The sequence below is a fragment of the Panthera onca genome, chromosome D2 (genome assembly GCF_046562875.1).
Source record: "Panthera onca isolate mPanOnc1 chromosome D2, mPanOnc1 haplotype 2, whole genome shotgun sequence".
Classification (NCBI taxonomy): domain Eukaryota; kingdom Metazoa; phylum Chordata; class Mammalia; order Carnivora; family Felidae; genus Panthera; species Panthera onca.
Genome location: NC_138349.1, coordinates 66,597,509 through 66,611,750, shown reverse-complemented (window position 1 = coordinate 66,611,750; position 14,242 = coordinate 66,597,509). Strand labels below are relative to the sequence as shown.

Here is a 14,242-nt window from a genome sequence, read left to right as displayed (position 1 = left end):
TCTGGGATTGTGATGCCTCCTGCTTTGGTCTTCTTCTTCAAAATTACTTTGGCTATTCGGGGCCTTTTGTGGTTCCATATGAATTTTAGGATGGCTTGTTCTAGTTTCGAGAAGAATGCTGGTGCAATTTTGATTGGGATTGCATTGAATGTGTAGATAGCTTTGGGTAGTATTGACATTTTGACAATATTTATTCTTCCAATCCATGAGCAGGGAATGTCTTTCCATTTCTTTATATCTTCTTCAATTACCTGCATAAGCTTTCTATAGTTTTCAGCATACAGATCTTTTACATCTTTGGTTAGATTTATTCCTAGGTATTTTATGCTACTTGGTGCAATTGTGAATGGGATCAGTTTCTTCATTTGTCTTTCTGTTGCTTCATTGTTATTGTATAAGAATGCAACTGATTTCTGCACATTGATTTTGTATCCTGCAACTTTGCTGAATTCATGTATCAGTTCTAGCAGACTTTTGGTGGAGTCTATCGGATTTTCCATGTATAATATCATGTCATCTGCAAAAAGCGAAAGCTTGACTTCATCTTTGCCAATTTGGATGCCTTTGATTTCCTTTTGTTGTCTGATTGCTGATGCTAGAACTTCCAGCACTATATTAAACAGCAGCGGTGACAGTGGGCATCCCTGTCGTGTTCCTGATCTCAGGGAAAAAGCTCTCAGTTTTTCCCCGTTGAGGATGATGTTAGCTGTGGGCTTTTCATAAATGGCCTTTATGATCTTTAAGTATGTTCCTTCTATCCCGACTTTCTCAAGGGTTTTTATTAAGAAAGGGTGCTGGATTTTGTCAAAGGCCTTTTCTGCATCGATTGACAGGATCATATGGTTCTTCTCTTTTTTTTTTGTTAATGTGATGTATCACGTTGATCGATTTGCGAATGTTGAACCAGCCCTGCATCCCAGGAATGAATCCCACTTGATCATGGTGAATAATTCTTTTTATATGCTGTTGAATTCGATTAGCTAGTATCTTATTAGGAATTTTTGCATCCATATTCATCAGGGATATTGGCCTGTAGTTCTCTTTTTTTACTGGGTCTCTGTCTGGTTTAGGAATCAAAGTAATACTGGCTTCATAGAATGAGTCTGGAAGTTTTCCTTCCCTTTCTATTTCTTGGAATAGCTTGAGAAGGATAGGTATTATCTCTGCTTTAAATGTCTGGTAGAACTCCCCTGGGAAGCCATCTGGTCCTGGACTCTTATTTTTTGGGAGATTTTTGATAACCGATTCGATTTCTTCGCTGGTTATGGGTCTGTTCAAGCTTTCTATTTCCTCCTGATTGAGTTTTGGAAGAGTGTGGGTGTTTAGAAATTTGTCCATTTCTTCCAGGTTGTCCAATTTGCTGGCATATAATTTTTCATAGTATTCCCTGATAATTGTTTGTATCTCTGAGGGATTGGTTGTAATCATTCCATTTTCATTCATGATTTTATCTCTTTGGGTCATCTCCCTTTTCTTTTTGAGAAGCCTGGCTAGAGGTTTGTCAATTTTGTTTATTTTTTCAAAAAACCAACTCTTGGTTTCGTTGATCTGCTCTACAGTTTTTTTAGATTCTATATTGTTTATTTCTGCTCTGATCTTTATGATTTCTCTTCTTCTGCTGGGTTTAGGCTGCCTTTGCTGTTCTGCTTCTATTTCCTTTAGGTGTGCTGTTAGGTTTTGTATTTGGGATTTTTCTTGTTTCTTGAGATAGGCCTGGATTGCAATGTATTTTCCTCTCAGGACTGCCTTCGCTGCGTCCCAAAGCGTTTGGATTGTTGTATTTTCATTTTCGTTTGTTTCCATATATTTTTTAATTTCTTCTCGAATTGCCTGGTTGACCCACTCATTCGTTAGTAGGGTGTTCTTTAACCTCCATGCTTTTGGAGGTTTTCCAGACTTTTTCCTGTGGTTGATTTCAAGCTTCATAGCATTGTGGTCTGAAAGTATGCATGGTATAATTTCAATTCTTGTAAACTTATGAAGGGCTGTTTTGTGACCCAGTATATGATCTATCTTGGAGAATGTTCCATGTGCACTCGAGAAGAAAGTATATTCTGTTGCTTTGGGATGCAGAGTTCTAAATATATCTGTCAAGTCCATCTGATCCAATGTATCATTCAGGGCCCTTGTTTCTTTATTGACTGTGTGTCTAGATGATCTATCCATTTCTGTAAGTGGGGTGTTAAAGTTCCCTGCAATGACCACATTCTTATCAATAAGGTTGCTTATGTTTATGAGTAATTGTTTTATATATCTGGGGGCTCGGGTATTTGGCGCATAGACATTTATAATAGTTAGCTCTTCCTGGTGGATAGACCCTGTGATTATTATATAATGCCCTTCTTCATCTCTTGTTACAGCCTTTAAGTTAAAGTCTAGTTTGTCTGATATAAGTATGGCTACTCCAGCTTTCTTTTGGCTTCCAGGAGCATGATAAATAGTTCTCCATCCCCTCACTCTCAATCTAAAGGTGTCCTCAGATCTAAAATGAGTCTCTTGTAGACAGCAAATAGATGGGTCTTGTTTTTTTATCCATTCTGATACCCTATGTCTTTTAGTTGGCGCATTTAATCCATTTACATTCAGTGTTATTATAGAAAGATATGGGTTTAGGGTCATTGTGATGTCTGTATGTTTTATGCTTGTAGTGATGTCTCTGGTACTTTGTCTCAGAGGATCCCCCTTAGGATCTCTTGTAGGGCTGGTTTCGTGGTGACAAATTCCTTCTGTTTTTGTTTGTTTGGGAAGACCTTTATCTCTCCTTCTATTCTAAATGACAGACTTGCTGGATAAAGGATTCTCGGCTGCATATTTTTTCTGTTTAGCACACTGTAGATATCGTGCCAAGCCTTTCTGGCCTGCCAAGTTTCAAAGGAGAGATCAGTCACGAGTCTTATAGGTCTCCCTTTATATGTGAGGGCACGTTTATCCCTTGCTGCTTTCAGAATTTTCTCTTTATCCTTGTATTTTGCCAGTTTCACTATGATATGTCGTGCAGAAGATCGATTCAAGTTACGTCTGAAGGGAGGTCTCTGTGCCTCTTGGATTTCAATGCCTTTTTCCTTCCCCAGTTCAGGGAAGTTCTCAGCTATAATTTGTTCAAGTACCCCTTCAGCACCTTTCCCTCTCTCTTCCTCCTCTGGGATACCAATTATGCGTATATTATTTTTTTTTAGTGTATCACTTAGTTCTCTAATTTTCCCCTCATACTCCTGGATTTTTTTATCTCTCTTTCTTTCAGCTTCCTCTTTCTCCATAACTTTATCTTCTAGTTCACCTATTCTCTCCTCTGCCTCTTCAAGCCGAGCCATCGTGGATTCCATTTTGTTTTGCATTTCGTTTAAAGCGTTTTTCAACTCCTCGTGACTGTTCCTTAGTCCCTCGATCTTTGTGGCAAGAGATTCTCTGCTGTCCTCTATACTGTTTTCAAGCCCAGCGATTAATTTTATGACTATTATTCTAAATTCACTTTCTGTTATATTATTTAAATCCTTTTTGATCAGTTCATTAGCTGTTGTTCTTTCCTGGAGATTCTTCTGAGGGGAATTCTTCCGTTTGGTCATTTTGGAGAGTCCCTGGCGTGGTGAGGACCTGCAGTGCACTTCCCCTGTGCTGTGGTGTATAACTGGAGTTAGTGGGCGGGGCCGCAGTCCGACCCGATGTCTGCCCCCAGCCCACTGCTGGGGCCACAGTCAGACTGGTGTGTGCCTTCTCTTCCCCTCTCCTAGGGGCGGGATTCACTGTGGGGTGGCGTGTCCCGTCTGGGCTACTTGCACACTGCCAGGCTTGTGTTGCTGGGGATCTGGCGTATTAGCTGGGGTGGGTAGGCAAGGTGCACGGGGGGTGGAGGGGCAGGCTTAGCTCGCTTCTCCTTAGATGATCCACTTCAGGAGGAGCCCTGTGGCAGCGGGAGGGAGTCAGATCCGCTGCCGGAGGTTTGGCTCCGCAGAAGCACTGAGTTGGGTGTTTGCGCGGAGCGAGCAAGTTCCCTGGCAGGAACTGGTTCCCTTTGGGATTTTGGCTGGGGGATGGGCGGGGGAGATGGCGCTGGCGCCTTTGTTCCCCGCCAAGCTGAGCTCTGCCATCAGGGGGCTCAGCAGCTCTCCCTCCCTTTGTCCTCCAGCCTTCCCGCTTTCCGAGCAGAGCTGTTAACTTATGACCTCCCAGACGCTAAGTCGCGCTTGCTGTCGGAACACAGTCTGTCTGGCCCCTCCGCTTTTGCCAGCCAGACTCGGGGGCTCTGCTTGGCCGGCGAGCCACCCCTCCGCCCCGGCTCCCTCCCGCCAGTCCGTGGAGCGCGCACCGCCTCGCCGCCCTTCCTCCCCTCTTCCGTGGGCCTCTAGTCTGCGCTTGACTCCGGAGACTCCCTTCTGCTAATCCTCTGGCGGTTTTCTGGGTTCTTTAGGCAGGTGTAGGTGGAATCTAAGTGATCGGCAGGACGCGTTGTGAGCCCCGCATCCTCCTACGCCGCCATCTTCCGGAATCTCCTTATTCTAGTCTTTTAATTATATTAAGCTTATAGGTTCTTCTGTGCTTTAACAGTCAGTCATTTCACTTGGACTCCTTACTTGGTAGGAATTATATGTCTCCAAAGTTTGATTCTGGGGACACAGAGAAGGCTAGAAATATTTCCCTCAATTACCCTTTAAGACTTACCTTGAAATTCTCAGAATAAACTTGTAGGGCTTATTGTGGGCAAAAGACTAATGTGGCATGTATTTGTTTTCTAATTCCAATGTTGAATAGCTGCTTCTTCTTTGTGCTTAACATATATGTTTTTGGTAAACATTAACCAATGGCAAGATTTTTTTTTTTCAGATTTATAAACTGGTTCCTTAGGCCTAGAGAGGTTAACTCTACATTGGCCCATGACAGTGTAAGATAGTTTTATAGCCAACAAGCCTCAGAGGGAAAGGAAATAAGGAATCCACGTAAGAGCAATTAAAGTCAAATTTTTCTTTCAGTGGCCATTGGCTTGTAGCTGACCTTACCTCTAGGACCTTGGAATTCCAGGCAAAAAGTGAAATAGAAACAAAATCTTATTCACTCAGCAGAAACTTGCTTTATCCACAAGTTAAGTGCAGAATACCTTCAAAGTATTTATCAGATAAGAAAATAAAACACTTTTTCCTGAGCCCAGAAGTCATGGACATTTTTTGAAGTGACCATTTCCTTCTGTAAGATGATAACAGAAGAGCTGGGTTAGGCAAGTATAATGGCAGAAAGTCCAAATTGACTAGAATTTCAGTATGTTCCTTAGGCTGTACTATTTCAGGTAAATTGACCTCAATTCTTCACCTTTGATCATGTAGCATCTCTTATTCTTGTACAAAATTTATAAATAATTAAATTAAGTGATTATGGCATTTTTATAACACTTTTTATTGTTTTCTCCCTAGAGGACTTCCAGGGACGATTGGAGAGTAGAAGGACCCTAAGTTCACCTCACCCTACAGATACTAGACACTTACATTATCAGTGTAAATAGCCCAGAAAATGATCCAAAAACTGGCAAACAAACTCCACAACTAAATGTAGTAAAAAGGTCACATGGAAGGGGGTAAGAAGGGCACAAACATAGTGGGGTGTTAAACAAGCTGTGGCTGCCTATGGAAGGGAGCCACAGATACGGAGGGAGAAGAGAAACAGATGCTCACACCAGGGAGCCTGCATGGGGAAAACAAATACCTATAACATTTAACTTTGAAAAACAGAGGGGCCAAATTTTGTGAGTTCTTACAACTAGCAGGACTTAAAGCCTGGAACTTTAAAAATCAGCAGGCTCAGCTTTGAGAGAGCCAAGAGGGCAACAGAAAACTGAGTCCTACCCTTAAAGAGATAGCACGACAAATAGCCCATGGAAATATATAGGATAGAAGCAGCAGTTTGAAAAATGCCCAGGGCATACGGGAGGGAGTTATTTACTAACTGCAGGTTCCAGAGTACAGAATTTGCTAGAAGACTCCTCTAGGAACAAAGGAGCTAGCAGGTGCCATTTCCCTCCCCTGGTCCCAGGATAAACACATGGCCATCTGTGGGAACAAGGGCAGTGCTGCCAGCATTTGCTACCTAACTTGTTTACACTATGCCCTTCCCCCTCCAGCTTGGCCTGCCTCAGTCCTGGGACTGTGAGTCCTCTTTCCTAGAAGACTGGTGCAAACCTTACCAACAACATGTCTCCAGACAGCATGCTTTGCAAGGCTTTGATTGAGCTGCAGTGTTGGCAGGTCACCTCCTATAAGGATACACACACTTTGTTAAAACTGAGTGCCCTGTCCATGTGCACTTTGTGGATCAGGCTCTAGCTGGCACTGATCCTGGCAGCAATGGTATGTCCCCTGTGGAAGAGGGCCATCATGTAAAATTTATGGGCACTGCACCGACCCAACCCTTGCACATTTTGCAGTTGCCCCAGCTGGCCCAGTCTCAACAATGGCTGCATCACTTCTGGAAAAGGGCAAGTACTCTCTTGTTAAAAATGCACACCCCACCCACTATTTTCAAGAGCAGGAGACAGATAACTTTCCTAACACAGAGAAAAAGCCACAGGAAGTTAGACAAAATAAGGAGACAGAGGAATATGTCCCAAATGAAAGAACAGGACCAAACCACAGTAAGAGACTGAAGCTAAATGGAGGTAAGTAATATGCCTGCTAGAGAATTTAAAGTAATGGTCATAAAGATACTCACTGGACTTATGGAGAGTGGAGTACCTCAGTGAGATCCTTAACAAAGAGATAGAAAATAAAAAAGAACTGATCAGAGATGAACTCAATAAATTAAAAATACAATAGGTGGAATAAATAGCAGGCTAGAAGAAGCAGAAGAATGAATTAGTGATCTGGAGGACAGAGAAATGGAAAGTAATCAAGCTGAGCAGATGAGAGAAAAAGAATTATGCAAAATGAGAATAGATTTAGGGAATTCAGCAATTCCATCAAGTGCAATAACATTCACATCATGGGGATCTCAGAAGAAAAAGAGACAGAAAAGGGAGTGGAAAATTTGTTTGAAGAAATAATAGCTGAAAATCTCCCTAATCTGGAGAAAGAAACAGATATCCAGATCCAGATATGCACAGAGAGACCCCAACAAAATCAACCCAAGGAGGTCCACATCAAGACACATAGTAATTAAGATGGTAAAGAGTAGTGATAAACAGAGAATTTTAAAAAGCAAGACAAAAGAATACAGTTACATACAAGGGAAACCCCAAAAGGCTATCAGCAGATTTTTCAGCAAAAACTTCACAGGCCAGAAGAGAGTGGCATGGTATATTCAAAGTGCTGAATGGTAAAAATCTTCAGTCAAGAATATTCTATCCAGCAAGGCTATCATTCTGAATAGAAGGAGAGATAAAGAGTTTCTCAGAAAAACAAAAGCTAAAGGAGTTTATGATCACTAAACCAGCCCTACAAGAAATGTGAAAGGGGACTCTGTGTATGGAAAGAGCATAAATAAGTGTAAGAAAAGTAGAAGGTACAAAAGCAATAAAAATAAGTATATCAATAAATATTAGTCAAGGGACTCACAAAATAAAAGGATGTAAAGTATGACACCATATACCTAAAACATGGGAGGAGAGAAGTAAAGAATGGGTTCAAATTTAAGTGACCATCAACTTAATATAGACTGCTATATGCAGATGTCACATACAAACCTAACGGTAACCACAAATCAAATATAGTAATAGATATGCAAAAAACAAGGGAAAGGAATCCAAGCATATCACTGAAGAAAGCCAATTTATGGTGAAAGAAGAATGAAAGGAAAGAAAGGAACAGAGAAGATCTAATATATGCTCCCCAAACTAGGCCTTCAAGCATTGGGAAAATGAATAAAAATGGGGGTTGGAGGGGGAGAGAATCAATAAATGTTAAAACTGAAAGGGCTCTTAAGTTAACCCAATTCAAAACTTATTGCCAGAGTGCCTGGGTGGCTCAGTCGATTAAGTGTCTGACTTTGGCTCAGGTCATGATCTCACAGTTCATGAGTTTGAGCCCAACGTCAGGCTCTGTGCTGACAGCTCAGAGCCTGGAGCCTGCTTTGGATTCTGTGTCTCCCTCTCTCTCTACCCCTCCCCTACTCACACTCTACCTCTCTCTCCTTCAATAAATAAATAAACATTTTTTAAAAATTAAAAAAAACTACTTCCTGCCTCAATTTTCCAAATGAAAAACTAAAATAAGTTGATGTGATGCTTTATTATCTGTGGTCTATAATAGAAAAAGTCGTTTGAAGACACAATATGGCATGCTTTCTCAGGGAAGGGGAGATCCATTAGTTTTCTTTATGCATCTGCTATTTTTCTAATTGGAACTAAAGCCAGCCAGGAAGAGGATTTAGTAATATGTAGAGAAGGAAAACAATATTTGTTCTCATTTTATCCTTCAATTTTTTGATCTACTGAGTGCTTATCAATTATATGGACATGGAAGAATAATTAAAACCAAGGATTAAGATGGATGAGACATGGGTAGTGGATAGATCTTAAGTCTAGAATACTTTCCAAGCAGGATCCAGAAGACTCCAAAAAATAAAACCTCTTGATGTCTTACAGATGAAGAATCTGACAGTCCAGGTCAATGGCAACAGGGAGACTTACTCAGTTTTTCAGCTATAAACTCCTATCACATAGTCTCAGAGACACTAAAACTCATAGGATGAAGATACAAGTCTTATCAAGAGACCCAAGGTCAAAGACTAGTAGCTTGAGACTCACTTAACAAAAATGAGACTAGCTACAATCAAATCTATATTCATGCCAACTGGAAATAATAAGTGAGTGATTTTTCCAGTTCACTGGGAAAGTAGGGGAATACACCCAGAGACAGATGCTTATATGTGGATTTATTACACCATGTATCACTGAGTAAAGGACACCTTGGGTCAAGTACCAGTTCTGGAACCAAAATATAGCTGAGCCCCATCTATCTGTGACAGAGAAAGTATAATTAAAAAGTTCAAAAAGTAGAAGTAAATTGCCAGATGAAATTTGGGGAAAATATAAATAAAGCACATACGTAGCATCTTAAAATTTTTATTATATATATATATATATATATATATATATATATATATATATATACACATAATAACCAGTTAAATGTATTTCCACTCTATAGGATGTCTCCTTCATTATATATTATATATAAAACTTTAGGGTCTATGGAAATGTCTGGAAAATATTTGTGGACCATCTTCTCATGAAACTCAAGAAACTCTTTTGACTTTAGATTTGCAATTGGGATGAAGAAGGAAAACAGATATGGAACTGGTGGGTTCTTTTTACAAAACTAGATAGCTGTATGTGTGTGGTACAGAAGGGGGCAGTGGTAAATAAATACAAGAAAGAAACAAAGAGCAATGAAGAGAGCTCACATAACAAAAATTCCACCTTGTATTTCTATTTACAGATGGAAGGAATACTTGTATAAAAAGTCACTTGTTCAGAGACCAAACCACAACTCATTAAAAAAAAATTATTCTCAGTAACAACTTATCATAATAGTCAAAAACTAGAGGAAAAAAACATACAATGGGTTACAGCAAGGAGAATGAAAACTTAAACTACATACCTAAATATGTATGAATCTCAGAAGCACAATACTGAGTAAATGAAACCAGACACAAAAAAGTACATACAGTGCATTTGTGAAAAGCTCAATAATAGACAAAACAAATTTATTTCAGTCTGAAGAATCGTTATCCTAATTGGAGAGTAGTGACTGGAAGGAATTACTAAGGGGTGTCTGGGATGCTAATAATAGTGTTTCTTAATCTAGGTGCTAGTTACACACTTTATGAGAATTTATCCAGCTGTACATTTGGGATATACACACTATTTTATATATATTTTCCATTTCCATTAAAAATACTAGAGGTGCCTGGGTGGCTCAGTCAGTTAAGCGTCTGACTTCGGCTCAGGTCATGACGTCATGGCTCGTGGGTTTGAGCCTTGCGTTGGGCTCTGTGCGACAGCTCAGAGCCTGGAGCCTGCTTCAGATTCTGTGTCTCCCTCTCAATCTTCCCCTCCCCCACTTGTGCTCTCTCACTCTCTCTCAAAAATAAACATTAAAAAATTTTTTAAAAATACTAAAGCAGCATTTCCCACCTGTGTTCCACAGGACTCTGTTGCCTAAAGAAATGTTATGTTATGGACTTCTTCCATAAAATAATTTGGTTTTCCATACATTTGGGAAATGCTGGGGAAAACCCAGTTAAATATATTTCCACTCTGTAGGATGTCTCCTTCAATGATATTAACTCTCCCTGCATGGGCTTGGATCCACTCATACTGTCTCTATTCAAGTTTTTCTAAGGTTTTCTCTGGCCCCCATATTTCAGTCACAACAGAAACTGCATGAAAGGATGTGGATCTGTACATACCCCACATAGTTTTCCCCCTGACTGGAACAAAACCACTTTGAACACACACTGAATCTTATCAACCAGAGCAGATCAGCAGCACCACCTTATCATGGAAGAGCACACATTTAAAATAGGGTGTTGCCTCCTCTTTTGAAATCATGACTCCATTCAATGCTCTTGCACCCATCTAATCCCAGAGCAGTGAATTGGCATATTTCATGAAATTTGCCAATACAATACAGCAAACAAATACAGGAAAACAAATTTCAAATAGAGCTTTTTACAGCTGTGATTTTGGAATGCCCAAGTAATCTCAGCATTCTCATGGATTTCCAGCTCATAAATCTGAGTTTCTCGCAAATACTTGAAACCTATCACAAGTTGATTCTTACAATCACTTCATTTTTCTACTCACTTATGTCAAAACAAATCAATGCTTCTTTATAGCTAGCATTTTACTTGTTCACAATGTATTCATTGATTCAGGCTCTTGCCTCTTTTTTCTTAAACTCTTTGTCACTCTTGTTACCATGAGTGAGATTGTGGAATGTGAAGGCTGTCTCTATGCACAAATAAATAACAAGCAGTGTTCTATGTTGTTAACTTTAGGTCATTTTCCACAACTTTAGTTATTTATCTAACTTAATTTAATCAATCATCTAGTTTACCTTTGTCTATTCATTTCTGCCAAATTCTAAAGTAAAAAAAAGAAAAAGAAAATCCCCTAAATTTAGCTAATTACCTTTTTCTTGGAGGGGGAGAAGAGATCAATCTTCAAATGACTTATAAACAGTATGCCTCAAGTCCATCATCTCTTCCTGGCATCTGAGCATCCAGTCTTTTCATTCCTTTTGCTGTAGTCCTAATCAGATATACAACCCACTGCTCCTTAATTATAAAATGAGGGCAGGGAAACTAGACGGTATTTCAAACCAAGGCCTTAAGCCAAGGCATTCAGAATAACGGATCCTAATTATGTTATATTGATTTCCAGCAGGAGGATTAAATTATCTATTTCAAAGAAAATTTAGAACAAACATTAACATAGTGATGTCTGGTTTGGTGAGAAACCATTTGGAGTGGAAAACAGGACTTCAATGTTTCAAAGCATACTAAGAAGACCATACTGCAAACACCAAACTATATTATACTCCATGGATAAATAGTAAGCATGATTATATTTGCCATTAGAAATAGAGAGAGGGAGAATAAAATTAAGAGAAAATTCTACAAATGGAACTGCCATAGCCATGATTATACAATCCTAATGCAAAGTTGAAAAGAGTGTAGTAAAATGACCACTGGAGCTTGGGTGGCTCAGTCGGTTGGACATCTGACTTCAACTCAGGTCATGATCTCCCAGTCAGTGAGTTCGAGCCCCACATTGTGCAATGTGCTGATGGCTCAGAGCCTGGAGCCTGCTTCACATTCTGTCTCTCTCTCCCTCTCTCTCTCTCTCTCTCTCTTTGCTCCTCCCCCGCTTACGCTCCATCTCTCTGTGTCTCTCAAAAATGAATAAACGTTAAAAAAATTTTTTTTAATTACTGGACTTGGTTTATGTCCAAGATACAGTGAGCAATCTTGCAGATAATATTTTAAATACATTTGCTCCAGAATGAGGAAAAGCATTATCCAAAGAGCTACAGGAAAAACAAATTCACTTAAGAGTAAAAACACTTAAAGTTTTAATCAGAAAGAATTCCTCATACTAGGAAAAAGAATAATACATTTCATGATTAGCTAATTCATGTTCATACAACTAATAATGATGACACCTACCTCATTTAACTCTTGCCGAGTCTCAAAAGTGTCCTTTGACCAAATGGTAGCCCTCTGGTCGATTCTATAAAATACAAAGAAAACGTATTTCCATTGAAAAGAAACTTTTCAACAATGTACAATTTGAAGCTGGCAGCTACAGATCTGGCTGTACCCTTGTTCAAAACCCTCAGTGGTGTCCCACTGACCATGGAATAAAATCCAAACTCCTTATAATAGTGTACAACACATTATTATTATTATATATTATATCAGTGCTTAAATTCTGCCAGCCTGCCTGATCCCACTTCCCAACACTCATATCCTGTTCCCTACACTCCAGGCTCTTTTGGCCTTCCCTTGGTTTCTTGAACACATAGTGCTGGTTCCCATTCAAACCTTCACACTTGTCCCAAACTGTTCTCCCCAAGATCTTCATAAACAGACTCTTTTCAGCATGTAAACATCAGTTCAGTTGTGATGTCACCTCCCAATAAGACTTCCTGATGTCCCTGACTAGAAGCAATCACTATCACACTGTCCTTAATTTTCTGCTTAGCACTTATCACTATCTGAAAGTAACCTGTTTGTTTGCATTTCCACATTAAAATGTAAGCTCCAAGAAGTTAGTGATTTTGTCCATTCTCTACACTGCTGAATCTTGAGTACCTAATACAAATTCAATATTTTTCATTCATTCAAAAAAAGTCTTATGTGATCAGATAGATCTGATACAGTCACTACAGAAAGATACCATTTGTTCACTGAAGACAGTATTTGAAAATTTCATGCTGTCTTTTTACTAACACAAAAAACATAGCAATTTCTGGGTAACATTGTGAAGCTAGGTTTTGCCACTAGATAGTTTCTAATAAAATAAGGCAAATCTACTCTGAATCATTTTTTTTAGTTTAAATACAAAAAAGCAAAACTTCACTACCGACCGATGCTAAATTCCAAATCATGATTTGTCAAATGTTATAATCCAATAGTATTTGTTACATAACATTCAAGTTTTTCTACAACAATTTGCATGATATTATATAATAAGCATATTAAATTATAGTTAATATCCTTATAAAAAGTCCTGCTCTCTTAATAAAATATTTAGTCACCATTAAGTCATTTATAAAAAGCTTTATTTGGGGACATAATTATTTATAGTTATTATTCTACTTCAATTTGAGTCCTGAAGAAAGCATACATGACCTTTGAATGGTCAATAAGATTAATGATTTCTTTAAGTCATGATGCACATTTAAAAATGCCACAAGCATAATTTCTTCAAAATATTAAGATTACAAAATTTATTCAGTCCAAAGGCATTGCTAACTGTGCAAACAATTTACTTAAAATAAGAAAAGTAAGGATATGAAAAAACAAAATCATATAAGATGCACTGATGTCTACTACACCACAAATGAGCATGTATCTCCTGAGTGTGAAAGAAGGTTAATGGTCCAACAATGAGCTCAGGGAAAGTTCACTCAGTGAGAAAACAAAGTGAGGAAGAACACTGCTGGCACACCCATCCTATCCTCATCAATTTCCTGATCTGAAAACACAGTAATTTTAGGGATTCAAAAAATACTCAATTGCTCTACTCCAAATGGGGGAAACCCTCTTGAGGATAGAAATTAACCTGTCCAATCCAGTAACATCTAAAATTTTTAGTGGTTCATAATTTCTTTGTAATTCTTTGTGGTTCTCAAATTGCATTTCTATAGAGTTATAATAGCACCAGAAAAATGGAAGAGTGATATCCTTTAATGAAAAAAAATATTTACTACTTTATATTTTAAACATAAATTTGTCTAGGAATTTAAAACAAATACAAAGATAGCATATATTAATGGAAAAAGCAGAAATAGACTTTGTTAAAAATATGTATTACTAAGATACAGAGTACAGACTATTTGTACTACACTCACATGATCTTCCAGGAAAACTACTTAAAATCTCCAAATAAACCTCAAGATCAATTTTGAAAACTGTGGTCTAAGCATCAAGCGTCCTTTAATTCAATAGCCATCTGAATGTTTCCTATGTGCCTGGTATAGTATTGGGGAGGTAAGAGTTAATAAGACTCTAGGCCTTTAGGAGGCTTATGATT

The 14,242-nt window shown here is 38.7% G+C and overlaps 1 protein-coding gene across 5 annotated transcripts in view; it reads right to left on the bottom strand.

Annotated features, from left to right (window-relative positions):
• Positions 1-14,242, bottom strand: part of FAM13C (family with sequence similarity 13 member C) — a 179,166-nt gene that overhangs the window by 83,746 nt on the left and 81,178 nt on the right. For all 5 annotated transcript variants that reach the window (XM_078434267.2, XM_078434263.2, XM_078434264.2 and 2 more), the window contains one exon: positions 12,151-12,214. In XM_078434267.2, coding sequence (XP_078290393.2) covers positions 12,151-12,214 — 64 coding nt within the window. The remainder of the gene's footprint in view (positions 1-12,150; positions 12,215-14,242) is intronic.